General features: G+C 50.5%; 1 protein-coding gene across 1 annotated transcript; it reads right to left on the minus strand.

The window, feature by feature from the left end:
- Window positions 1–281: 281 nt before the first annotated feature.
- On the minus strand, window positions 282–26,713 carry LOC147118668 (uncharacterized). The gene is made up of 5 exons (XM_085983953.1): window positions 26,657–26,713; window positions 18,986–19,116; window positions 7,618–7,626; window positions 1,037–1,271; window positions 282–812 (listed from the first exon to the last, which is right to left on the minus strand). Exons 1-5 carry the CDS (start codon window positions 26,711–26,713, stop codon window positions 282–284), a joined length of 963 nt encoding a protein of 320 aa, XP_085840079.1.

Raw genomic sequence — 26,713 nt, forward strand, 5'->3', positions numbered from 1 at the left:
TGCTGTTAGATTCTATGATCAGTGTGAAGACGCTGGTGTCCCTTAAGGTTCTTAGAACTTTTAAAGCTCTTCCCACAGTCAGAACATTTAAACGGTCTCTCGTCAGTGTGAAGAAGCTGGTGTGACAGGATGGTGGGTGACTCCGTGAATCCCTTCCCACACATGGAGCTGGTGAATGGCCTCTCACCAGTGTGGAGGAGCCAGTGTCTCTTCAGCTCCCTGGAGCTTTTAAAGATCTTTCCACAGTCAGAACATTTAAAGGGTCTCTCGTCAGTGTGAACTCACTGGTGTCCCTTCAGATACTGGGGACTTTTAAAGCTCTTCCCACAGTCAGAACATTTAAAGGGTCTCTCGTCAGTGTGAACAAGCTGATGTGCCAGCAGGTGGGATGACTGAGTGAATCCCTTCCCACACACAGAGCAGGTGGTCATCCTCTCACCAGTGTGAACTCGCTGGTGTCTCTTCAGCTCCCCGGAGCTTTTAAAGCTCTTCCCACATTCAGAACAGTTAAATGGTCCCTCGTCAGTGTGAACAAGCTGGTGTCTCAGCAGGGTGGAGGACCGAGCGAATCCCTTCCCACATGCGGAGCATGTGAACAGAATTTCCGCAGTGTGAACAAGCTGGTGTCCCTTCAGATCCCCGGAGCTTTTAAAGCTCTTCCCACAATCAGGACAGTTAAACGGCCTCTCATCAGTGTGAACAAGTTGGTGTCTCTTCAGCTCCCCGGAGATTTTAAAGCACTTCCCACAGTCAGAACATTTAAAGGGTCTCTCGTCAGTGTGAACAAGCTGGTGTGTCTGCAGGTTGGATGACTGAGTGAATCCCATCCCACACACGGAGCAGGTGAATGGTCTCGCCCCAGTGTGGAGGCGCTGATGTTGCTTGAGCTCCCGGGGATTTTAAAACTCTTCCCACACTCAGAACATTTAAAGGGTCTTTCGTTAGTGTGAACTCGCTGGTGTTGCTTCAGATACTGGGGGCTTTTAAAGCTCTTTCCACAGTTAGGACACTGAAATGGTCTCTCCCCAGTGTGAACAAGCTGGTGTCCCTTCAGATCCCTGGGGCTTTTAAAGCTCTTCCCATAGTCAGTACACTGAAATGGTCTCTCACCAGTGTGAACAAGCTGGTGTCCCTTCAGTTCCCCGGGGCTTTTAAAGCTCTTCCCACAGTCAGAACACTGAAATGGTCTCTCCCCAGTGTGAACTCGCTGGTGTGTTTGCAGGTGGGATGAACAAACAAATCCCTTTCCACACATGGAGCAGGTGAACGGACTGTCCCTGGTGCGACTGCGCCGTTGAACTTCCAATGCAGACGGGGAACTGAATCCCTTCCCGCCGCCCCCACCTTTACCCAGTTTCTCCCCGGTGTGACGGTGCACGTGTCTTGCCAGGTCAGGCAATTGGCTGAATCCGCGTCCACACACCAAACACGTGTGCAGTTTGTCATCGCTGCGATCGCTGTTTCTCCTTCCATGTGCAAAGACTGATGATATTCAGGTCCTGATGAATTGAGCGACTCTGTCTGATCTTGATGTGATGTTTGATCTGAGCTTCCCGCCTGTAACTGCTCCACTTCTATAACCCTGTAAATTGAGTTCAAAAAAGGATCAGAGGCAAACTGTTGTTTAATTTTCCTCTTTCCGACCCTAGGGGCAGTGAAGCTGATTTTCAGGCTCCAGCTGCTGCACAGGTTGGTTGAATGGATCAGCAGTAATGGTGGCTGTAATACCCACAAGCCCCCGAGCTGCAGAAAGTGCTCTGTTGATGCTGAGTCCCGCGCATGCACCTCATGGCCCCCGCACTCTCCCTCCTGCTCCACAATCGCCCATCCCGAGTGGTCCGCAGCGCGCATGCTCAGCACACAAAACCTCATGGTGCACAGGCAATGGCAAACATTTAAGATTGCATTGATGAACTACAGAATTTGTTCATCCCTGTTTGGCATAAAAATATAACAAAAAAGGTGACTCAACCGTGGCTAACAAGGGAAATTAGGGATAGCATAAGATCCAAGGAGAGGACATATAAATTGGCCAGAAAAAGCAGTAAACCTGAGGATTGGGAGCAGTTTAGGATTCAGCAAAGGAGGACAAAGGGATTAATTAAGAGGGGGAAAATAGAGTATGAGAGTAAGCTTTCAGGGAACATAAAAACTGACTGTAAAAGCTTTTATAGATATGTGAAGAGAAAAAGATTGGTGAAGTCAAGCGAAGGTCCCTTGCAGTCAGAATCAGGGGAATTTATAATGGGGAACAAAGAAATGGCAACCAATTAAATACATACTTTGTTTCTGTCTTCACAAAGGAGGACACAAATAACCTCCCAGAGATGTCCAGGAACATAGGTTCTAATGAGAGGGAGGAACTGAATGAAATCAGTATTTGTAGGCAAATGGTGTTAGGGAAATTGATGGGATTGAAGGCCGATAAATCCCCAGGGCCTGATAATCTACATCCTAAGGTACTTAAGGAAGTGGCCCTAGAAATAGTAGATGCATTGCTGGTCATCTTCCAAAATTCGATAGACTCTGAAACAGTTCCCATGGATTGGAGGGTAGCTAATGTTACCCCACTATTCAAAAAAGGTGGTAGAGAGAAAACGGGGAATTATAGACCGGTAAGCTTGACATCGCTAGTGGGGAAAATGCTAGAGTCCATTATAAAAGATGTAATAGCAGAGCACTTGGAAAACAGTGACAGGATCGGACAAAGTCAACATGGATTTAGAAAAGGTAAATCGTGCTTGACTAATCTACTGGAATTTTTTGAGGATGTAACTGGTAAAATAGATAAGGGAGAACCAGTGGATGTGGTGTATTTCGACTTTCAGAAGGCTTTCCATAAGGTCCCGCATAAGAGATTAGCGTGTAAAGTTAAGGCACATGGGGTTCGGGGCAAGGTACTGACTTTGATAGAGAACTGGTTGGCAGACAGGAAGCAAAGTGTTGGAATAAATGGGTCTTTTTCCGAGTGGCAGGCAGTGACTAGTGGGGTACATCAGGGATCGGTCCTAGGACCCCAGCTATTCACAATATATATAAATGATCTAGACAAGGGAACTAGATGTAATATCTCCAAGTTTGCAGACGATGCAAAGCTGGGTGGGCGTGTGTGCTGTGAGGAGGATGCCGAGAAACTCCAGTATGATTTGGACAGGTTGGGTGATTGGGCAGATGCATGGCAGATGCAGTGTAATGTGGATAAATGCGAAGTTATCCACTTTGGTGGCAAAAACAGGAAGGCAGATTATTATCTGAACGGAAATAGATTGGGAAAAGGGGAAGTGCAACGAGACCTGGGTGTCCTTATGCACCAGTCGCTGAAGGTAAGCATGCAGGTGCAGCAGGCGGCTAAGAAGGCAAATGGTATGTTGGCCTTCGTAGCGAGAGGGTTTGAGTACAGGAACAAGGATGCCTTGCTGTAGTTGTACAGGGCCTTGGTGAGACCACACCTTGAGTATTGTTCTTGCCATGGAGGGAGTGCAGCGAAGATTCACCAGACTGATACCTGGGATGGCAGGAATGACGTATGAGGAGAGATTGGGTCGATTGGGCTTATATTCACAGGAGTTTAGAAGAATGAGAGGGGATCTCATTGAAACTTATAAAATTCTAACAGGATTAGACAGACTAGATGCAGGAAGGATGTTCCCGATGGCAGGGGAGTGCAGAACTAGGGGTCACAGCCTAAGGATAAGGGGTAAGCCATTTAGGACAGAGATGAGGAGGAATTACTTCACCCAGAGAGTGGTGAACCTGTGCAATTCTCTACTACAGAAGGCAGTGGAGGCCAATTCATTAAATATATTCAAGAAGGAGTTGGATATATTTCTTAAGGCTAAAGGGATCAAGGGATATGGGGAGAAGGCAGGAACAGGGTACTGAATTTGGATGATCAGCCATGATCTCATTGAAAGGCGGAGCAGGCTCGAGGGGCCGAATGGCCTACTCCTGCTCCTATCTTCTATGTTTTTAAGTTTCCATGAACATCGGGCGCACATGCAGAGCCACAACATCTGGTACTGGTGTGCGGCTCAGGTGGGGGCGAGTCGATGTTTCGTCTCAGCCGCCAGGGAGGTGCACATGCGCAGGACAACCCAACATTCTTCCTGCCAGCAATCACTCCCTCGTTTCTTTAATAAAAGCAGAAACTGCTGGAAATACTCAGTGGGTCAGGCAGCATCTGTGGAGACAGAAACAGGGTTAATGTTTCAGGTCGATGACCTTTCGTCAGAACTGCTTGTTCTTTAGTGTCAGCTGTGACTCAGTGGGCAGCACTCTCACCTCTGTATTAGAAGGTTTTGGGTTCAAGTCCCACTCCAGAGACTTGAGCACCAAAATCCAGGCTGGCACTCCAGCGCAGTACTGAGGGAGTGTGGCACTGTCGGAGGTGCCGTCTTTTGGATGAGACATTAAATTGAGGCCCCGTCTGCTCTCTCAGGTGGATGTAAAAGATCCCATGGCACTATTTCAAGAAAGAAAGTCTTGCATTTATACAGTGCTTTCATGACCACCAGATGTCTTGAAGTGCTTTACAGCCAATGAAGTACTACAATGATGTAGTCACTGTTGTAATGTGGGAAAGAGCAGGGCAGTTATCCCCAGTCTCCTAGCCAATGTTTATCTCTCAATCAACATAAAAAGATAGATTATCTGGTCATTATCGCATTGCTGTTTGTGGGAGCTTGCTGTGCGCTAATTGACTGCCGTGTTTCTTACATTACAACAGTGACTACACTTCAAAAGTACTTCATTGACTGTAAAACACTTTGGGATGTCCGGTGGTGGTGAAAGGTGCTTTATAAATGCAAGTCTTTGTTTCTTCACTGATCTCACCAGCGACCTCTTCTAGCTGATGGTTGATTGACATTATAAGAGGATTTGAGTACAGGACTAAAGAAGTCTTACTCCAATTATATAGGGCCTTGGTGAGACCACACCTGGAGTACCGTGTACAATTTTGGTCTCCTTACGTAAGGAAGGATATACTTGACATAGAGGGAGTGCAACGAACGTTCACGAGATTGATTCCTGGGATGGCGGGACTGTCGTATGAGAAGAGATTGAGTAAACTAGGCCTTTATTCTCTTGAATTCAGAAGAATGAGAGGGGATCTCATTGAAGCATACAAAATGATTACAGGGCTGATAGGGTGGCTGCTGGGAGAATGTTTCCCTTGGCTGGGGAGCCTAGAACCAGGGGCCACAGCCTCAGGATAAAGGGTGGGCCATTCAGGACTGAGATGAGAAGAAATGTCTTCACACAGAGGGTGGTGAATCTTTGGAATTCTCTGCCCCAGAGGGCTGTGGAGGCTGAGTCATTGGGTATATTCAAAACAGAAGTCCATAGATTTCTGGCCAGTAAGTACATCAAGGGATGTGGCGATAGGGCCAGTGAATGGAGTTGAGGTCGATGATCAGCCATGATCTCGTTGAATGGCCACTCCTGCTCCGACTGGGGACAGCCCAGAGTCCGCGCATGCGCACACGTGATGGCTTGGGCCGAGTCCGGCACAGCGACCCCTCCCGGTCACCAAGGGTAATAACCGCGTATGTCCAGAGGAGACAAAACCCCTGCCCCACTCGGAGCTGCGTCTGCACACTTGGGTCCTGTCGGACGGAGTCGGCGCGGGGCATTCCGGGGAAAGGCCTTGGTGTCGGTTACAGAGTCGTGATCAGTGACGCAAAGTAAGTTTTCTCCGCTCCGAATGGGTGGTGACTCGCGTGGGGTGGGTGGAGGGGTGGATCGGGAGAGAATAAAGTGAAATAGAAAAACCTGAGAGTCCGCGAGGCCCCGGACCGAGCGGCGTCATTTGGACGGTTCACGTGATCTCCTCGGGGACACGTGACCCGGACCCACGGCCTGATTGACGGGAGCTTCCGACCAATAGGGAGCGAGCGGGGCGGGGCTGGAGGAGCGAGCCGGCGGCGGGTCCTCCAAGCAATCGGGGAGCCCGAGGGGCGGGACTCGCGTCAGCTGATTGTCTGATCCGCAGGGCAGCGAGTTTCTCCAGTCCCTTGTTCAGGGCCCGGGGCCAGGGGAGGCTGTGGGCCTTTATTCCCCTTATTGGACACAAGGCTCTTTGTCTCACAACACACTGGCTCAGGTTTTAATAGAGACGTTTTAAATTCATGAATAAAAGCAGATATACCCCATGCTTCTGTACAACAAACTTTCTAATATTTTATAGAATCATAGAATGGTTACAACACAGAAGGAGGCCATTCGGCCTGTCGAGCCCGTGCCAGCTCTCTGCAAGACCACTTCAGCTAGACCCACTCCCCGCCCTTTCACCGTAACCCTGCAAATTTCTTTACTTCAGGTACTTATCCAATACCCTTTTGAAAGCTGTGATTGAGTCTGCCTCCACCACCCTTTCAGGCAGTGCATTCCAGATCCTAACCACTCGCTGCATAAAAAAGTTTTTCCTCATGCCGCCTTTGGTTCTTTTGCCAATCACCTTAAATCTGTGTCACCTGGTTCTCGACCCTTCCGCCAATGGGAACAGTTTCTCTCTATCTACTCTGTCCAGAACCCTCATGATTTGGAACACCTCTATCAAATCTCCTCTGAACCTTTTCTGCTCTAAGGAGAACCACCCCAGCTTCTCCAGTCTATCCAGGTAACTGAAGTCCCTCATCCCTTATCCCTGGAACCATTCTTGTAAATCTTTTCTGCACCCTCTCTAAGGCCTTCACATCCTTCATAAAGTGCGGTGCCCAGACTTGGACACAATACTCCAGTTGAGACCGAACCAGTGTTTTATAAAGATTCATCATAACTTCCTTGCTTTTGGACTCTATGCCTCTATTTATAAAGCCCAGGATCCCGTATGCTTTTTTAAATGCTTTCTCAACCTGCCTTGCCAGCTTCAATGATTTGTGCACACATACCCCCAGGTCTCTCTGTTCATGCACCCACTTTAGAATTGTACCCTTTAGTTTATATTGCCTCTCCTCGTTCTTCCTAACAAAATGTCTCACTTCGCACTTTTCTGCGTTAAATTTTACATGTCACATGTCCGCCCATTCCACCAGCCTGTTTATGTCCCCTGGAAGTCTATCACTATCCTACTCACTGTTCACTATACTTCCAAGTTTTTTGTCATCTGCGTATTTTGAAATTGTGCCCTGTACACCCAAGTCCAAGTCATTAATATATATCAAGAAAAGCATCTTGTTTTAGGAACAAGTATTTCTGTAAAGGCTTTTAATCCAGTTTACATAGACAGATTTGCTTTAATTCATTCTTGGGATGTGGGCGCCGCTAGCAAGAGCAGCAAATATTGCCAATCCCCAGCTTCCCGTTGAGAAGGGGGTGGTGAGCCATTCTCTTGAACTCCTGCAGTCCGTGTGGTGAAGGTATTCCTACAATGTTGTTCGGTAAGGAGTTCCAGGATTTTGACCCAGCAACTATGAATATTTCTAAGTCAGGATGGTGTGTGACTTAGAGGGGAACTTGGAGATGATGGTGCTCCCATGCAACAGATGCCCTTGTCCTTCTAGGTGGTGGATGTTGCGGGTTTTGGATGTTCTGTCAAAGTTCTGGTAGAGTTGCAGATGTATAGTACCGACCCCTGGGGAACACCACTGTGTACCTTCCTCCAGTCCGAAAAACAACCGTTCACCACTACTCTCTGTTTTCTGTCACTTAGTCAATTTCATATCCATGCTGCCACTGTCCCTTTTATTCCATGGGTTTCAACTTTGCTGGCAAGCCTATTACGTGGCACTTGTCGAGCACCTTTTGGAAATCCATGTACAACACGTTAACCACATTACCCTCATCAACCCTCTCTGTTACCTCATTAAAAACCTCAATCAGAATCAGAGCGGCCGGGCCCGGCGGACGTGCGGCCAGGGCCCCGGCACCAGGAAGCCCAGGGTGCAGCGCCTCCCCCATCCGAGCTGCCATTTCCCAGTTTCTTCAGTCGGTTCGACCGAGTCCGACTCTGGACAAAGGACAGGAGCCAGGATCCCAGAATGGCTCGCGGCCCCGGGGAGCATGCGCACTCTCAGCGGGGAAATCAGCGCGTTGGATAGAGCGGTTTCTGTGGCACGGGGAATTGTGGGTGCTGCGGACGCCATTAGTCAGCGGCTGTCGGGAAGAGTTTTATTGCAGGCTGACGGAAGGTTGGTCCCTGGCCGACTGTGTAGGTCTTTTTGTTGCTTCAGTTTGAGCTGGAGTGGAGATGGAGGAGATGCTGTTGGGTTTAATACCCAGTACTTCTGAGCCCAGGAGGACCCAACAATTTCCAATGTGGGACTGTGAAGGGAGGTGGATCCTGGGGGAGATTAGGTTGTTAAACAGACGCTGTCCCTACAATGTAAAAGAGTATTGTTTTAGGAACAAGTATTTCTGCAGAGGTTTTTAATCCAGTTTACATCTGCAGATTTGTTTTAATTCAGTCTTGGGATGTGGGCGCCGCTCGCAAGAGCAGCAAATATGGCCAATCCCCAGTTGCCCGTTGAGAAGGGGGTGGTGAGTCGCCTTCTTGAACTCCTGCAGTCCGTGTGGTGAGGGTATTCCTACAATGTTGTTAGGTTAGGAGTTCCAGGATTTTGACCCAGCAACGATGAATATGTCTAAGTCAGGATGGTGTGTGACTTGGAGGGGAACTTGGAGATGATGGTTCTCCCATGCAACAGCTGCCCTTGTCCTTCTAGGTGGTGGAGGTTGCGGGTTTGGGATGTTCTGTCAAAGTTCTGATAAAGTTGCAGATGTATAAAGTTCCTTTCCTTCGACCCCTCCCCCTCCCACTCCCACCTCTCTCTCTCTCCTCCCATAGAGGCTAGAGTCGTGTGAAGGCCCAGACCAGGTGGCAGATTCCCTTCTCTGAGGGACATTAGTGAACCAGTTGTGTTTTTATGACAATCCAGCAGCTTTCATGGTCACTTGTTTCTGCTGCCGGCCCCACAAATGACCAGATTCATTGAGCTCAATTTCACAACCTGTTTTTCTGGGTTCTCTCTCACGCTCCCTGTTTTAAATTCATTTTACAGGATGTTAGAAGGGGAGGATTTACAGACGGTAAGCTCAAACCAAACATCACGTCAAGATCTGACAGAGTCACTCGGCTCATCAGATCTGAATATCATCGGCCTCTGAACATGGAAGCAAAAAGCACTGTTCACAGTGGGGAGAAACTGTACATGTGTTCTGTGTGTGGGCAAGGCTTCAGCCAACCCTCTGGCCTATTGAGACACAAGCGCAGTCATACCGGGGAGAGACCATTCACCTGCTCTGAGTGTGGGAAGGGTTTTGATGTGCCTCAATTATTCCGAGACTCGAAGTTAGCAGAACAAAAGTAAGGCTTTTATTAACTCAGAACATAACACGTAAAATAGAGAGATGTCTTCCTTCAGGAGGCTGATGCCCGACTGAACTTAGATTACAAAGGAGCCAGGTATGGGCGGAGCCCTGCACACAACCAGTTCCAGCACATTCCAATACATAATACATGAGGACTGGGGGAAGGGAGAAGACACAGAAAGCAGGCAGTTACAAGACACAGAAAACAGGCAGTGATGAATGAAATATATTTCATCACATTCACCCCTTCTATAGATTTAGTCTGTTCGGGGGTTTGATAGTCCTCTGCGACCGACGTGGCTGTTGTGGTGCCGCGGGTGTCGGCTGGGTGTCCCCGGTAGCCTCCTGGGTCTCTGCCGGGGGTGCCGCTGGGGTTGTTGAAGGGGTAGTTGGTGGGGGTGCCGTTGGTCGATGTTCTTCCGGGGGTGATGAAAGAATAGTGGGTGGGTAAGGGTTGCTGTGATCGTCGTCGCTGCTATTGCCGTGGTTGTTGTCGATGCCGGCTGGGGCGACGTCTTTTATGGACACGGTGTCCTCCCTTCCGTCGGCGTGCCAGACATATGCGTATTGGGGGTTGGCGTGGAGTAGGTGTACTGGCTCCACGAGAGGGTCCGTCTTGTGGCCCCTCACATGCCTTCGCACGAGTACCGGACCTGGGGTGGAGAGCCATGACGGCATGGATACGCCTGAGGTGGATTTCCGAGGAAAGACAAACATTCGTTCATGAGGCGTGGCATTAGTGGCCGTACACAATAGCGACCGTATCGAATGGAGCACATCCGAGAGGACTTCCTGCCAGCGGGAGATAGGGAGGCCCATGGTCCTTAGAGCTAGAGTGACTGCTTTCCACACTGTCCCGTTCTCTCGCTCCACCTGGCCGTTACCCCGGGGGTTGTAGCTGGTGGTACGGCTCGTGGCGATCCCCTTGGACAGCATGTACTGGCGTAGCTCTTCACTCATGAAGGACGCCCCCCTATCCGTGTGGATATAGCTCGGCATACCGAACAGGCAGAACAGGCTGTTGAGGCATTTAATGACCGTGGCGCTGGTCATGTCTGGGCAGGGGAAGGCGAATGGGAAACGGGAGTATTCGTCCACAATGTTCAGGAAGTAAACATTGCGGTCGACGGACGGGAGGGGGCCCTTGAAATCTAAGCTGAGCCGCTCGAAGGGCCGTGTAGCTTTGATTAAGTGGGCTCTATCTGGGCGGTAGAACCGAGGCTTGCACTCAGCGCAAGTGCGGCAGTTCCTGGTCAGAGACCGAACTTCCTCAATCGAGTAGGGTAAGTTACGGGACTTTATGAAGTGGAACAGACGCGTGACCCCTGGGTGGCAGAGGTTGTTGTGGAGGGTCTGTAGCCGATCCTCGGTGGCGCTGGCACACATCCCTCGTGAGAGGGCGTCAGGGGATTCGTTAAGGGCCCCTGGCCGGTAAATGATATCGTACTCGAAAGTGGAGAGCTCGATCCACCACCTAAGAATCTTATCATTTTTAATCTTCCCCCTCTGTTTATTGTTGAACATAAACGCTACCGACCGCTGGTCGGTAAGTAGGGTGAAGCGTTTGCCGGCTAGGTAGTGGCGCCAGTGGCGCACTGCCTCCACGATGGCTTGGGCCTCCTTTTCCACGGAGGAGTGTCTGATCTCGGGGCCTTGGAGGGTCCTCGAGAAGAAAGCTACGAGCTGCCCCGCCTGGCTGAGGGTGGCCGCCAAGGCGAAGTCGGATGCATCACTTTCCACTTGAAATGGAGTGTTCTCGTCCACTGCCTGTAGCGTGGCCCGCTCAATATCCTGCTTAATGCTTTTGAAGGCGGCATGGGCCTCAGCAGAGAGTGGAAAAGAGGATGCTTTCAAGAGGGGGCGGGCTTTGTCGGAGTAGTTGGGGACCCATTGGGAATAGTAAGAAAATAACCCCAGGCACCTTTTCAGGGCTTTGGGAGTGTTGGGCAGGGGCAGCTCCCGTAGGGGGCGCAATCGGTCGGGGTCTGGTCCGATTTCCCCATTCTCCACCACGCTGCCCAGTATGCAGAGGCGCGTGGTTTTGAAAATGCACTTGTCCTCGTTATAGGTGAGGTTGAGTTTTTGTGCAGTTTTCAGGAACCTCTCGAGGTTCGAGTCGTGATCCTGCTGGTTGTGACCGCAGATGGTGACGTTGTCGAGGTAGGGGAAGGTTGCCTGCAAGTGGTGGTCATCGACCATGCGATCCATCTCCCTCTGAAAGACCGAGACCCCGTTCGTCACCCCAAAGGGGACTCTGAGGAATTGGTAGAGGCGTCCGTTCGCCTCGAAGGCGGTGTACGGGCGGTCCTCTGGTCTGATAGGGAGCTGGTGGTACGCTGACTTGAGGTCGATGGTGGAGAACACCCGGTATTGGGCGATTTGGTTCACCATTTCTGATATGCGGGGTAGCGGGTAGGCGTCTAGTAGGGTGTACCTGTTGATCGTTTGACTATAGTCGATCACCATCCATTTCTTCTCGCTACCCCTTACCACTACCACTTGGGCGCGCCACGGGCTGTTGCTGTGTTCAATAATGCGCTCTTTCAGGAGCCTGTCTACCTCGGTCGCGATAAACCGCCTGTCCTCCCAGCTGTACCTCCTGCTTTTGGTCGCTATTGGCCGGCAGTTAGGGGTAAGGTTCGCGAATAGCGAAGGCGGCTTTACCTTCAGGGTAGCCAGACCACACACTGTGAGGGGCGGCTGGGACCCACCGTACTTCAGCGTGATGCTTTGGTGGTTGCACTGGAAATCCAAACCCAAGATCACGCTCGCACATAGATTCTTCATGATTAATACTTTAAAATTATCATACACAGTTCCGTTAACGCACAATTGTACCATGCAGTAACCCAGAATGGTCGATGTCTGGGTTTTATCGGCCATAGAGATGGTACCCTGAGCAGGGACCACCTTTAGGGAGAGTTGTTGTGCCAGTTCAGGGTGGATAAAACTCTCCGTGCTTCCACTGTCAATTAAGCATTTAACCCGGCACCCGTTTACCTCGATGTCCACCATTGATTTGGATAGCGGATGCGGCCTGGTCTGGTCCACTGTGACCGATGCCACTGTAGGGCCCTGATCGAGACAAGATGGCATCCACGCTGTCTGCTCATAAGATGGCGGACCCCACGAGGTCGGGCAAGATGGCGTCCAAGATGGCCGCTCCCACGGCGCACACGCGGCGGTGGCGGGTTTTCCGGCGGTTGGTTTTCCGGCGGGGTTCCCTCTGCACACCTTCCTGAAGTGCCCCTTCTTACCGCACTTAAAGCAGGTGGTGCCTTTCGCCGGGCACAGGTTTCTGGTGTGCTTTGGCTGCCCGCAGAAGTAGCAGTTGGGTCCTTGACGCATCGCGGCTGTCGTAGGGCTTCTGGGGGGAGAGCTGGGCCCCGCCGGTGTCGGGCTGCCGGGCGGGGAAGATGCCTTCCAAGATGGCGGCGCCCTCGGCGCACACATGGTGGCGTTGGCGGCGCGGGCTGAAGAGTAGGCGTCCGAGTTTCTCTGGGCCATCTCCAGGGACCGCGCGGTGTCCGCAGCCTGTTTCAGGTCCAACTCTGTTTTTTCCAGCAGTCTTTGCTGGATGTGAGTGGAGCTGAGGCCTGTGATAAAGGCATCGCGAACAAGCTCGTCGGTGTACACTGCGGCTTTTACATCTTGGCACTTACAGTCCTTGCCAAGCTTTTTCAGGATGCTTAGGAACTCCTCCACCGATTCCCCAGGTCGCTGTGCGCGAGTAGCGAGTAGATGCCTAGCATACACCTCATTCGTAGGCTGCTGGTAATGCGCCTTTAAGGTGTTGCAGGCGGCCAGGTACGTATCGGCGTCTTGGATGAGGGGGTAAACCCGGTGGCTTACCCAATTCCGTAGCATTCCGAGTCTCATCTTCGCAGTGTCCGTAGCGTCTTTGACGGCTGCGGAATTGTCCAGGAAGAATTCCATACAGTCAAACCAGTGTCCGAAGCGTGCTGATGCGTCTGGAGCATGTTGATCCAAATCCAAACATTCGGGTTTCAGGAGTTGATCCATAGTGTTGAAAATTGAGTTAATAAAATTGATGTGCCTCAATTATTCCGAGACTCGGAGTTAGCAGAACAAAAGTAAGGCTTTTATTAACTCAGAACATAACACGTAAAATAGAGAGATGTCTTCCTTCAGGAGGCTGATGCCCGACTGAACTTAGATTACAAAGGAGCCAGGTATGGGCGGAGCCCTGCACACAACCAGTTCCAGCATATTCCAATACATAATACATGAGGACTGGGGGAAGGGAAAAGACACAGAAAGCAGGCAGTTACAAGACACAGAAAACAGGCAGTGATGAATGAAATATATTTCATCACAGGTTTCACTAATTCATCCCACCTACTGAGACAGCAGCGAGTCCACACTGGGGAGAGGCGGTTCACCTGCTCTGTGTGTGGGAAGGGATTCACTGAGTCATCCAACCTGCTGAATCATCAGCGAGTTCACACTGATGAGAGACCTTTTAACTGCTCGGACTGTGGGAAGTGCTATAAAAGTTCCGGGGAACTGATGTGCCATCAACATGTTCACACTGACAAGAGACCATTCAGGTGCTCTCACTGCGGGACTGGGTTCAGGCAGTCCTCTGAACTCACTGTCCACCAGCGCACTCACACTGGGGAGAGGCCGTTCACCTGTTCAGTGTGTGGGACGGGATTCACTCATTCATCCACCCTGCTGACACACCAACTTGTTCACACCAATGATAGACCTTTTAAATGTTCTGACTGTGAGAAGAGATTTAAAAACAAAAAGCATCTGCTGAGACACCAGAGAGTTCACACTGGGGAGAGACCGTTCACCTGCTCTGTGTGTGGGAAGGGATTTACTCGTTCATCCAACCTACTGAAACATCAGTGCGCTCACTCTGATGAGAGACCTTTTAAATGCCCGGAATGTGGGAAGTGCTATAAAAGTTCTGGGGAACTGATGTGCCATCAATGTGTTCACACTGACGAGAGACCGTTCAGGTGCTCTCACTGCGGGACTGGGTTCAGGCAGTCATCTGAATTCAATGTACATCAGCGCACTCACTCCGGGGAAAGGCCGTTCACCTGCTCTGTGTGTGGGAAGGGATTCACTCAACACTCTAGCCTGCTGACACACCAGCAAGTTCACAAGTGACTACAGGGGTTGGATTCTGCTGTTGTTGCTGCTGTTAATCACATCCAGGACTGAACCATGTTCATTCTGACAGTTGGGGTTTGTTTCTGCTGATGTTAATAACTCCAGGAACTGGGCTGGTGTTTAATATTCTGGATAGATGTCAAATAAATCAGCTTTGTTTTAAACACATTGTTGTAGCTTTTCTTCTTTCCCACCTGAGTGTTTAGCATCACCTGGCTGGAGATCAGAAAGGACAATCTGGGGGAGGATCGTACTGCGGGAACAGAACTTCAGCCTGGACACAGTCCTTCAGGGCCACACTGAGAGGGGCAAACGGCATTTTGGCCTTTCTCATCTCTCTTCACTGACAGCAAAGGCTCCATGCGGGTTAATCTCGAGGCGTGTGAGAAACGTGTCCCAGCTGCTCTCTGCCATGGTTCAGAGCTCCTAGGCATGGAACAGAAGGCTCCTTTAGGAATGTACCCCAGTGCTTTTTTTTTAATGGCCTTATTAACCTGTGTCGCTACTTTTAGTGATTAGTGTATCTGTATCCCCGGATCCCTCTGCTCCTCCAGCACATTTAGACTCTTAGGGGAACAATTCGGTGGCGCCCACTTTGGGTCGCTAACGTCGCCGGGGCTAATCTTAGTGCCCCGAAAAAGTTAGCGCCCCTGCGCATTAAATTCAGTGGTAGCGCCCCAGGCAGGAGGCGGGGTGCTACTGGAAGCGCTCTCCTCCCTCGAGGCGCTACCAGTGAATTTCACGGCACTTTGTGTAACAGCACCACGCCCGTCGGCACATAGCACCGCATCATAGCAGACCTCTCTCCCCGATTAAAGGGGAGGGGCCTAGCACTGCGCACACTGGGGCCCTGCTGGACCACCGGGGAGTGGGGTGTCAGATCAAGTGGAGCGCCAGGCTGAGCGATCGCAGCCAGCACCCCGAAGAAGAAAGGGGATGGGTGCAGGTGCTGGCAGTCGGTCAAAATAAAAAGTTGCTGCCCGACACCTGCCCTTTAAGTGGTGCCGCCGCGGCTGCAGGAACGACCCCTGACCCTGTCGGATATATCGTCCAGCGATAGGTCAGGGGTCACAACCCAAGGTTGCAGCTGGGGCGCTGCGCATGGCGATGACGTCATTGCCGGTGGTGCAGTGCCGCGGGGCGCTACCGGCTACCGCCGCCACTAACCTCCCACTGAATATCGCGGGAGGCACAAAGCAACCCAATTTCACCCCCTTCTCCAAGTAGTGAGTGGCCTCCTTATTCTTCCCACCAAAACACACCACCTCACACTGATCTATAGTGAAATTCATTTGCCAATTCACACCCATTCTGAAATCTATTAATATCTTCTTGCATTTTGTCTTCCTCAGAATTAACTCTACCTCCCAATTTGGTGTCCTCAACAAACTTTGAAATTGTACTTCTGATTCCCGAGTCCGAATCATTTATGAACAACAGTGGTCCCAGCACCGATCCCTGTGGAACACCACTTCCCACCTTTTGTCAGTCTGAGTAGCTACTCCCAACCCCTACTCTCTGTTTCCTGTTTTGTAACCAGCTTGCGATCCATAAACAGTTTGTAAGATCGACAAGATGACCCAGGTCAGGCCGTGTGGAGTGAAGGGCCAGGCAGCAGAATGGATGGAAAGCTGGCTACAAAACAGAAATCAGAGGGTTGGAGTTAAGGGAAGTTTGTTGCGATCTTTCCATCCATTCTGCTGCCTGACCCTTGACTCCACACGGCCTGACCGTGGTCATCTTGTAGACCGTACATACTGCAGACACAGTGCACCAGTGGTGGAGGGGGTGGTTATTGAGTCCTGTGGCAGGGGTGCTGATGAAGTAGATTTCTCTGTCCGGGAGTTTTGAGGCATCACTAGTGGTGTTTTTCACCACTTTCCACCTTTAAATAAAAAACCTTGCTGCCAGTTTATTAAAGCCATTAACAGCCGCTCGGGTGGGACACACCAATAAATGAGGCCTTGTTTCCCTCAGAATGACAGGCCTGAACCCAAGTTAGAAAACATTTAGCAATTAAACCAGACTGGACGGGGCCTGAGGTGCAAGTTACTAACGGAAAATTGGTCGCCAGCATGGCTCTGAACTGAAGCTGATTTTTTTAACATTCATCATTGTTTATGTCACCATACATTTTGACTTCAAAATGTGTCCTGTTATTGTGACAAAAATTGTCTTTCATAATTTTTTGCGATGACCATTTTTAAAATTCTTAAAATATTAATTTTTTTCAGCAGCAAGTTATTCTTATAATTTTTTAAAGAAAGGTGTCCCACGTACTCAGGTTTCTGTATCATTTATTGATTCATTTAGTTTATTGCCCAATCTGAATCAGACGGGCGGGTCATCTTGCTGTCTGGCGGAGGCGAGGTTCCCCAATGGAGGGCTCTCTACGCGGGTGTCCTTCCCTGCACCATTGGGGATCTGGGGTGGAGAATGTTACAAGGAGCTGTCGTGTGCAACAATTTTTAAGTTCCTTTCTGGACTCCAAGGCCAGATGTGATGTTTGCGGCCTGGAGGAGTCCATGGGCCGTGTATATATTCAGTGTGAGAGGTTGCAGCCCCTGTATAGTTACCTGAAGGGGCTGCTCCTCAAATCTTGGTTACACTTTAGCCCCACACTCCTAATCTCTGCCCGCCCGGTGCAGAGGGGGGTGGGTAAGTCGGAGGATCTTCTCCTGGACCTGCTCTTGGGCCTGGCAAGAACAGCAATTTGCAGGCCCAGGATGGACGGGGCCCATGGGGGCGTCGCTCTGGCTGCCTGCCTCTCTCCCGTGGTCTTGTCCCTGCCCGGATGGCCCTGGAGATGGAGCAGGCGGTGTCCATTGGTTCACTTGATACCTTCCTCGACTGGTGGGCACGGAAGGTATCAAGAGGTGATAATCAACCCTGACAATCACATTGTGATTTAATTATTAATTGTGTGTGTGTCACAAATACATTTCTTCTATTTTGATACAAAAGCTCTACTGGACATGTTAAACTACTAGTTATTTAATCAGGGCTGCAGCTGCTGAAAGGTTGACTGTACTGAGGTTTGTGGCCAGAGCTGGCAGACGTGTTGTTCTGAAGTCTGATGTCTCACATCTGAAGAGTCTGTTTATGTCGTGTTGTAATGACCTTTTTCTGTTGCCTGGTGTCAGAAATAGAAATCAAAGGGAGATGATGTTTCTTACAAGCCCCTATTATTTTTTGATTTATACTCTGTCTTACAATGTAGCTACTGTTAGTGGGCCTGTGGACCACTTCCATCAGTGACTTGTTTCCCTTACTATTTCTTATCTCCACCCAAACTGATTCTACATCTTGCTCTTCTAAGCCAATATCATTTCTCACTACTGCACTGATCTCATCCTCTATTAACAGAGCTACCCCACCTCCTTTTCCTTTCTGCCTATCCTTCTGAAATGTTAAATACCTCTGAATATTCAGTTCCCAGCCTTGGTCACCTTGCAACCATGTCTCTGTAATGGCTATCAGATCAAACCCATTTATTTCTATTTGTGCCATCAACTCATCTATCTTGTTATGAATGCTGCGTGCATTCAGATAAAGAGCTTTAAATGTTTTCTTTATACCATTTTTCCCTACTCTGACTCTATTTGCTGGTGCCCGCTTATGTTGGTATGCTCTGTCTCCTCCTGTCACACTCTGGTTATCATTAATCCTGTCCCCACCCTGCTTCATTGCCTTCTCCTTTCTCTTTGACTTTCTAAATTCCCCTTCACCTGAACCCTTCCAGGTCAGCCATGATCACATTGAATGGCCAACTCCTCGAATCACAGAAACATGCAGCACAGGAGATCATTCGACCTGTCGTGCCTGTGTCTTTGAAGGAGTAGTTGTGCTCAGGCCCACACACACACCTTTTGTTCCTCATCCTCAAGTACCTGTCCAGCACCCTTTTAAAATTATTTATGGATTCAGGTTCCATGACCTTTTAAGGTCGAGCGTTCCAGATCCTGACAACTCTCGGCTGGTACAGAAATTGCTGAACTCGATGTTGAGTCCATAAGGCTGTAAAGTGCCCAATCGAAAGATGAGGTGCTGTTCCTCCAGCTTCCATTGAGCTTCATTGGAACTGTGTCGGAGGCCGAGGACAGAGAGGTCAGAGTGGGAGTGGAGCAGAGAATTAAAATAGCAAGCGACCGGAAGCTCAGGGTAACGCTTGCAGACTGGACGGAGGTGTTCAGCAAAAGGATCACTCAATGGGTGTTTGGTCTCCCCAATGTAGAGGAGACCACATCATGAGCAGCGAATACAATATACTAAATTGAAAGGAGTACAAGTAAATCAATGTTCGGTTTCATCCCAAGAAACCTAGAGAATAGACCGAAGAGGGTGACTTTATTTGAAGAGTAAAGGTTACACATTAAAGCAAACAGATTGCCAGAATATTAATAACCCCTATAACTGGGCTGGAGTTTAACATCAGCAGAAACAAACCCCAACTGTCAGAATGAACATGGTTCAGTCCTGGGTTTGATTAACAGCAGCAGTAACAGCAGGAGCCAACCCCTGCAGTCACTTGTGAACTCGCTGGTGTCTCAGCAGGTGGGATGACTGAGTGAATCTCTTCCCACACTCAGAGCAGGTGAACGGCCTCTCCTCTGCATGAACTCGCTGGTGTCTCAGCAGGTGGTGTGACAGAGTGAAATTCTTCCCACACGTGGAGCAGGTGAATGCCCTCTCCCCGGTGTAAACTCGCTGGTGTCTCACCAGGGTGTATGACAGAGGGAATCCCATCCCACACACAGAGCAGGTGAACGGCCTCTCCCCAGTGTGACTGCGTTGGTGTCTCAGCAGACCATTAGTGCTTTTAAAGCTCTTCTCACAGTAAACACATTTAAAAGGTCTGTTATCAGTGTGAACTCGCTGGTGTGCCAGGAGGCTTGATGAAGCATTAAATCCCTTCCCACATTCAATACAGGTGAATGGCCTCTCCCCAATATGATCTTGCTGGTGTGTCAGAAGCTGGGATGATTGAGTGAATCCCTTCCCACACACAGAGCAGGTGAACGGCCTCTCCCGAGTGCGACTACATCGATGAGTTTCCAGGTGGGGTGGGGAACTGAATCCCTTCCCACAGTCCCCACATTTCCACGGTTTCTCCATGGTGCGGGTGTCCTTGTGTCTCTCCAGATTGATCGATCGGTTGAAGCCTCGTCCACACACAGAACACGTGTACGGTTTCTCCCCGCTGTGAATGGTGCGATGTTTTTTCAGGCTGTGTAACAGATTATAGCTCTTTCCACAGTCAGTGCACTGGAACACTCTCACTCGGGTGTGTGTGTCTCGGTGCTTTTTCAGTCACATGGATGTTTGAAATCTTTTCCCACAGACAGAACAGACAAACATTTCTCCTTCCACATTCAGAGGCCGATACTATTCAGGTCCTGATGAATCGAGTGGCTCCGTCAGATCTTGATGTGAAGTTTGGTTTGAGTTTCCTGTCTGTAAATCCTCCCGTTCTAATACTCTGTATAAGGAGTTTACAAAAGTCATCACTGTAAGTGTAGGGTAGAAATTCAGAACAGACAATTTTAGTTTCTATGGAACATTCATTCTTCTCTTATTCCCACAAACATGTGGTCCAATCAAACGAAAAGAAGCCAAAATAAGCAACAAAGTCCCAACAAAAGCAAAGGGACCCTTCCAACTAAGCCAGAATGTTGTTCCCAGTATCTGAGAGACACTCTGTACCCTGAGGTGCCCACCGGTCGAGGAAGCTATCAAGTGAACCCGTGGACACTGAATGTTCCCTCTCCAGGGCCTCTCGGGCATGGACAAGACAAAAGACGATAAGAATTAGGTGCAGGAATAGATCATACGGCCCCTCGAGCCAGCTCCACCATTTAACAAGATCATGGCTGATCTTTGACCTTCACTCCACATTCCTGCCGGATCTCCATATCCCTTGATTCCCCTAGAGTCCAAAAATCTCTCTCTCTCAGCCTTGAATATACTCAACAATTCAGCATCCACAGTCCTTTGGGGTAGAAAATTCCAACAATTCACAACTCCTGAGAGAAGAAATTCCTTTTTATCTCAGCCTTAAATGGCTGACCCCTTATCCTGAGACTGTGACCCCTAGTTCTAGACACTCCAACCAGGGGAAACAACCTCTCAGCATCTACCCTGTCAATCCCCCTCAGAATATTGTATGTTTCAATGAGATAACCTCTCATTCTCCTGAACTCCAGAGAGTATAGGCCCATCCTACACAATCTCTCATCATAGGGCAGCCCTCTCATCCCGGGAATCAATCTAGTGAACCTTTGTTGCACCGCCTCTAAGGCAAGTATATCTTTCCTTAGATAAGGAGACCAAAACTGTGCACAGTACTCCAGGTGTGGTCTCACCAAGGCCCTGTACAATTGTAGCAAGACTTCCTTACTCTTATACTCCAACCCCCTTGCAATGAAGGCCAATATGCCATTTGCCTTCCTAATGCTGTACCCGCATGTTAACTTTCTGTGTTTCCTGTATGAGGACACCTCTCTGAACACCAACATTTGTTAGTTTTTATCATTTAAAAAAATATTTTGTTGTTCTATTCTTCCTACTAAAGTGAATAACCTCACATTTCCCTTCATTATACTCCATCTGCCACCTTACTGCCCACTCACTTAGTCTATCTATCTCCCTTTGCAGAGTCTTTGTGTTCTCCTCACAGCTTACTGTCCCACCTAGCTTTGTATCATCAGCAAACTTGGATACATTACACTCGGTCCCTTCATCTAGGTCATTAATATAGATTGTAAATAGCTGAGGCCCAAGCACTGATCCTTGCGGCACCCCACAAGTTACAGCCTGCCAACCGGAAAATAACTATCGGTTTTCTGTCCATTAACCAATCCTCTATTCATGCTAATATATTACTCCCAACTCCCTGAGCTCTCTTGCATAGCAACCTTTTATGTGGCATCATATCAAATGCCTTTTGGAAATCCAAATATACTACATCCACTGGTTCCCCTTTATCCACCCTGCTAGTTATATCCTCAAAAATCTCTAATAAACTTGTTAAACATGATTTCCCTTTCATAAAACCATGTTGACTCTGCCTAATCATATTATGATTTTCCAAGTGCCCAGTTACCACTTCCTTAATAATGGATTGCAACATTTTCCCAATGACTGATGTTAGGCTAACTGGCCTGTAGTTCCCCGTTTTCTCTCTCCCTCCTTTCTTGACCACGGGAGAGAGGCAGGCAGCCAGAGTGACCGCCCCCCCACCATGGGCTCCGCCCATTCTGGACCTACAAACTGCTGTTTTCGCCAGGCCCAAGAACAAGACCAGGAGAAGATCCACCGACTTACCCACCCCCCTCCGCACTGGGCTGCCAAAGATTAGGAGCGTGGGGCTAAAGTGTAACCAAGAGTTGAGGAGCAGCCCCTTCAGGTAACTATACAGGGGCTGCAACCTCTCACACTGAATATATACACGGCCAATGGACTCCTCTAGGCCGCAAACATCACATGCGGCCTAGGAGTGGGTGAAGGTGATTAAAAACGTGTTGCCCAGGTGATGCACTATCAATTACTCATAAAAGACGGAGAGTTAGGAGAGTAACTAAAAGGCTTTTATTAACAAAGAACAGAGCATGCCTCTCGTGGTTGACTGGTTTCCAAGAGGGCAGGGGGCTGCAGAGCAGTCACCTTTATACCTGGGCATGTGGGTGGAGCCAGGGGCGGAGCCAGCTGAGGCATGCATAGATACAGCAGTGTGCAACAACAACAACAACGGTGAACAAGAGTAACAGTGGTTTACCACATTCACCCCTTGTTTAAAATTGAGTCCAGCGGGGTGAAGTGTACTAAAGGTTCGTGTAAGTAAGTCTATCAGGTGGCCTTGTATGCCATCCTGATCGTCGTGGTGGCGGCGGTGATGGCGCAGCATCCAACGTTGAATCTGGCGTCTCATTGAGTGGTTGGGTGGTCAATGACGGGTCCTGGGGCTGCGGCATGCCGTCTACAGGGGTTGGGTTGTGGGTAGTGGTGGATGGCAATGGTAGTGTTTCAGGGGCAGCCAAAGGTGCGAGGTCTCGTATGGAGACTGTGTCCTCCCGCCCGTCCGGGTACGCCACGTAAGCATACTGGGGGTTGGCATGGAGGAGGCTCACCCTCTCGACCAGGGGGTCCATTTTATGGGACCTCACGTGCTTCCGCGGTAGGACGGGTCCTGGAGACGTCAGCCATGTCGGTAGCGAGGTCCCCAATGTGGACTTCCTGGGGAAAGTGAACATTTTTTCATGGGGGGGTGGCATTGGTGGCCGTACAAAGCAGTGACCGAATGGAGTGGAGCGCTGCAGGGAGGACCTCCTGCCAGCGAGAGGTCGGAAGGCCCTTAGATTTTAAGTTTAAGAGGACGGCCTTCCAAACCGTCGCGTTCTCTCTTTCCACCTGGCCGTTCCCCCGGGGGTTGTAGCTGGTGGTTCTGCTTGTAGCAATATCTCTCGTGAGCAGGTACTGACGGAGTTCGTCGCTCATAAAGGATGAGCCCCGGTCGCTATGGATATAGCTAGGGAAGCCGAACAAGGCGAAAAGGTCATTCAGACCTTTAATGACCGTGGTACTGGTCATGTCTGGGCAAGGGATGGCAAATGGGAAACGGGAGTACTCATCAATTATGTTGAGGAAGTGCACGTTGCAGTCAGAGCAGGGGAGGGGCCCTTTAAAATCGACGCTCAGGTGCTCGAATGGGCGAGTGGCCTTGATCAGGCTTGCTCTGTCTGGCCTATAAAAATGCGGTTTGCACTCGGCACAGATTTGGCAGTTCCTGGTCATGGTCCTGACCTCCTTGATGGAGTAGGGCAGGTTACGGGATTTGATGAAATGGAAGAACCTGGTGACCCCCGGGTGGCAGAGGTCATTGTGGAGGGTCTGCAGTCTATCAACCTGCGCGTTGGCGCATGTACCACCTGATAGGGCATCTGGGGGCTCATTGAGTTTCCCGGGCCGGTACAAGATATCGTAATTGTAGGTGGAGAGTTCAATTCTCCACCTCAAGATCTTGTCGTTCTTGATTTTGCCCATCTGCTTATTGTAAAACATAAAAGCTACTGAACACTGGTCAGTGAGCAGGGTAAATCATTTTCCGGCCAGGTAATGCCTCCAATGTTGCACCGCTTCCACAATGGCCTGGGCCTCCTTTTCGACAGAGGAGTGTCGAATCTCAGGGCCCTGGAGGGTCCTTGAGAAAAAGGCCACGGGTCTCCCCGCCTGGTTAAGGGTTGCAGCTAGGGCGAAGTCGGATGCATCGCTCTCCACTTGGAAAGGGATGGACTCATCCACTGCGTGCATTGTGGCCTTCGCAATATCTCTTTTTATGAGAATGAAGGCTGCACATGCCTGTGCTGTCAGGGGGATGGAGGCGGACTTGATGAGGGGTCTGGCTTTGTCCGCATAGTTGGGCACCCACTGAGCATAGTAAGAGAAAAACCCTAGGCATCTCTTCAGTGCTTTTTGGCAGTGGGGGAGGGGGAGCTCCATAAGGGGGCGCATTCTGTCGGGGTCGGGGCCGATGACTCCGTTCTCCACTACGCAGCCAAGAATGGTGAGGCGCGTGGTGCGAAACATACATTTGTCCTTGTTGTATGTTAGATTCAGCCACTGGGCCGTACGGAGGAATTTCTCTAGGTTAACGTCATGGTCCTGCTGGTCGTGGCCGCAGATGGTGACGTTGTCTAGATAGAGGAAGGTGGCCTGCAGCGCGTTCTGGTCAACCATTCGGTCCATCTCCCTTTGGAAGACCGAAACCCCGTTGGTGACGCCGAAGGGGACTCGGAGGAAGTGGTAGAAATGACCGTCAGCTTCAAAAGCTGTGTACTGGCGGTCCTCAGCCCTGATGGGGAGCTGGTGGTATGCCGACTTCAGATCAATCATCGAGAACACCCGGTATTGTGCTATCTGGTTGACCATGTCAGATATGCGGGGGAGTGGGTATGCATCTAACTGGGTGTAGCGATTGATCGTCTGGCTGTAGTCAATAACTAGGCGCTGTTTTTCGCCAGTCTTCACTACCACCACTTGTGCTCGCCATGGGCCAGTGCTACCCTCAATAATCCCTTCCTTCAGGAGTCTTGCTACTTCGGATTTAATGAAGCTCCTATCCCCGGAACTGTACCGCCTGCTTTTGGTAGCGATGGGCTTACAGTCGCGGGTGAGGTTAGCGAACAAGCGGGGTGGAGACTTTAAGCGTGGAGAGGCTGCAACTGGTGCGCGGCGGGCGATTTAAAAGCTGCTGGCTGCAGACTGTGAGTGGGGGGAGGGATCCGCCGTACGCTAATGTGACACTTTTAAGGTGGCACTGAAAATCCAACCCCAGTAGAACGGCAGCGCAGAGATGGGGCAGGACAAGAAGTTTAAAATTTTTGTATTCTGTGCCCCTTACTGAAAGGGTCACTACACAGTAGCCACTGATGTCTGCTGAATGGGATTTGGAAGCCATAGAGATCCGATGGCATGTTGGCAGGACCGGGAGAGAGTAACTGCGCACCGTGTCGGGGTGGATAAAGCTCTCCGTGCTCCCGCTGTCGAAAAGGCAGGTAGTGGTGCGGCCGTTTACCGTAATGTCCATCATGGACCTGGACAGTTGGTGAGGGAGAGATTGGTCCAGCGTCACGGAGGCCAGCGTTTGGTCGAGCGAGTCGCTGTGGTCGTCAGACAAGGCGGTGGTTGAGTCTGGGTCACCCGCGATTGGAGTTGGAGGCGTCCAAGATGGTGGACAAAATGGCTGCGCCCATGGTCCCGATCCCCACGCGGCTGGAGGTGTCCAAGATGGCGGACAAGATGGCTGCCCCCACGGTTCACACGCGGCGCTGCTGGCGTTAGCGGTTTTACCTTTGCAGGCGCTGACGTAGTGTCCTTTCTTCCCGCAGCCAGAGCAGGTAGCATTTTTCGCCGGGCAGCGTGCTCTGGGGTGTTTTGCCTGGCCACAAAAGTAACATTTCGGGCCCTTGGACATCGCTGCAGCAGTTGGTGCCGGGGGTGGCGGTCCCATGACCCAAGGTTGCGGCGTCCACGGTGCGGAGTGGTTAGGGGAGAATGCGTCCATATTCCGGTGGGCCGCGTCTAGCGAGAGCGCGAGGGACACTGCCTTCTTCAGGTTGATTTCGCCCTTCTCCAGCAGTCTCTGCTGGGGGTAGTCGGACTTGAGGCCCGCAACGAAAGCATCTCGGATAAGTCCCTCCGTGTGTGTCACGGCCGATACCTCTTTACAATCGCAGGCTCGGCCGAGTATCTGTAGTGCCCGTAGGAATGCCTCCACCGATTCCCCGGACTGCTGTTTGCGGGATCTCAGGAGGTGTCTGGCATAAACCATATTTACCGGGCGTGTGTATTGTCCTTTTAGCAGATCAATAGCCGCCGCGTAGGTAGTCGCATCCTGGATGAGCGTGTAGACTTGGTGGCCCACCTTGGAGGCCAGGATTTTTAGTTTGTTTCCATCTAGTGTCATGGCTGAGGCTTCCAGGTAAGCTTCGAAGCAACGCAGCCATTGTGCGAACTTGGTAGACGAACCCGCCTCTTGAGGGTCTAGGTCCAGGCGTGTTGGTCTGAGGGCATGCAGCAGCGCCTGCTGCTCAGCGTTTGGTGCTGTCATTTGCTGCAGCGCCTGCTGCTCAGCGTTTGGTGCCGACATTTTGTTTTTTTTAATAAAATTGATGCGCTATCAATTACTCATAAAAGACGGAGAGTTAGGAGAGTAACTAAAAGGCTTTTATTAACAAAGAACAGAGCATGCCTCTCGTGGTTGACTGGTTTGCAAGAGGGCAGGGGGCTGCAGAGCAGTCACCTTTATACCTGGGCATGTGGGTGGAGCCAGGGGCGGAGCCAGCTGAGGCATGCATAGATACAACAGTGTGCAACAACAACAACAACGGTGAACAACAATAACAGTGGTTTACCACACCAGGATGCTCCATCTCCCGGGCACTGGGACCCGGTTGGGAACAGAGACCCTGAGGCCCCGCCCACTCTCTGTTCTTGGCCAAGATGGCCATGCATGCGCCGTGATCCCGCCCTATCCAAGGTGGCAGCCAGTGACCCCGCTGACCAGGGCGGCCAGGCCTGTCATCGCGGGGCAAACACGGGGCCTGTGGGCTCCTATTTGGGGCTTGGGGCCTACACCGTGTGTTTATGAAGCTTCCCAGCCCACCCACGGCTCCAATTCCTCCCCGAGCCCACAATCTCCTACCGACTCCCAGAACCGTCTCTTCCGCTTCAGACCATCGAGAACACTCGCACTGCGCAT

This window comes from Somniosus microcephalus, chromosome 4, assembly GCF_052327205.1.
Source record: "Somniosus microcephalus isolate GS21.2 chromosome 4, FLI_Smic_1.0, whole genome shotgun sequence".
NCBI classification, from domain to species: domain Eukaryota; kingdom Metazoa; phylum Chordata; class Chondrichthyes; order Squaliformes; family Somniosidae; genus Somniosus; species Somniosus microcephalus.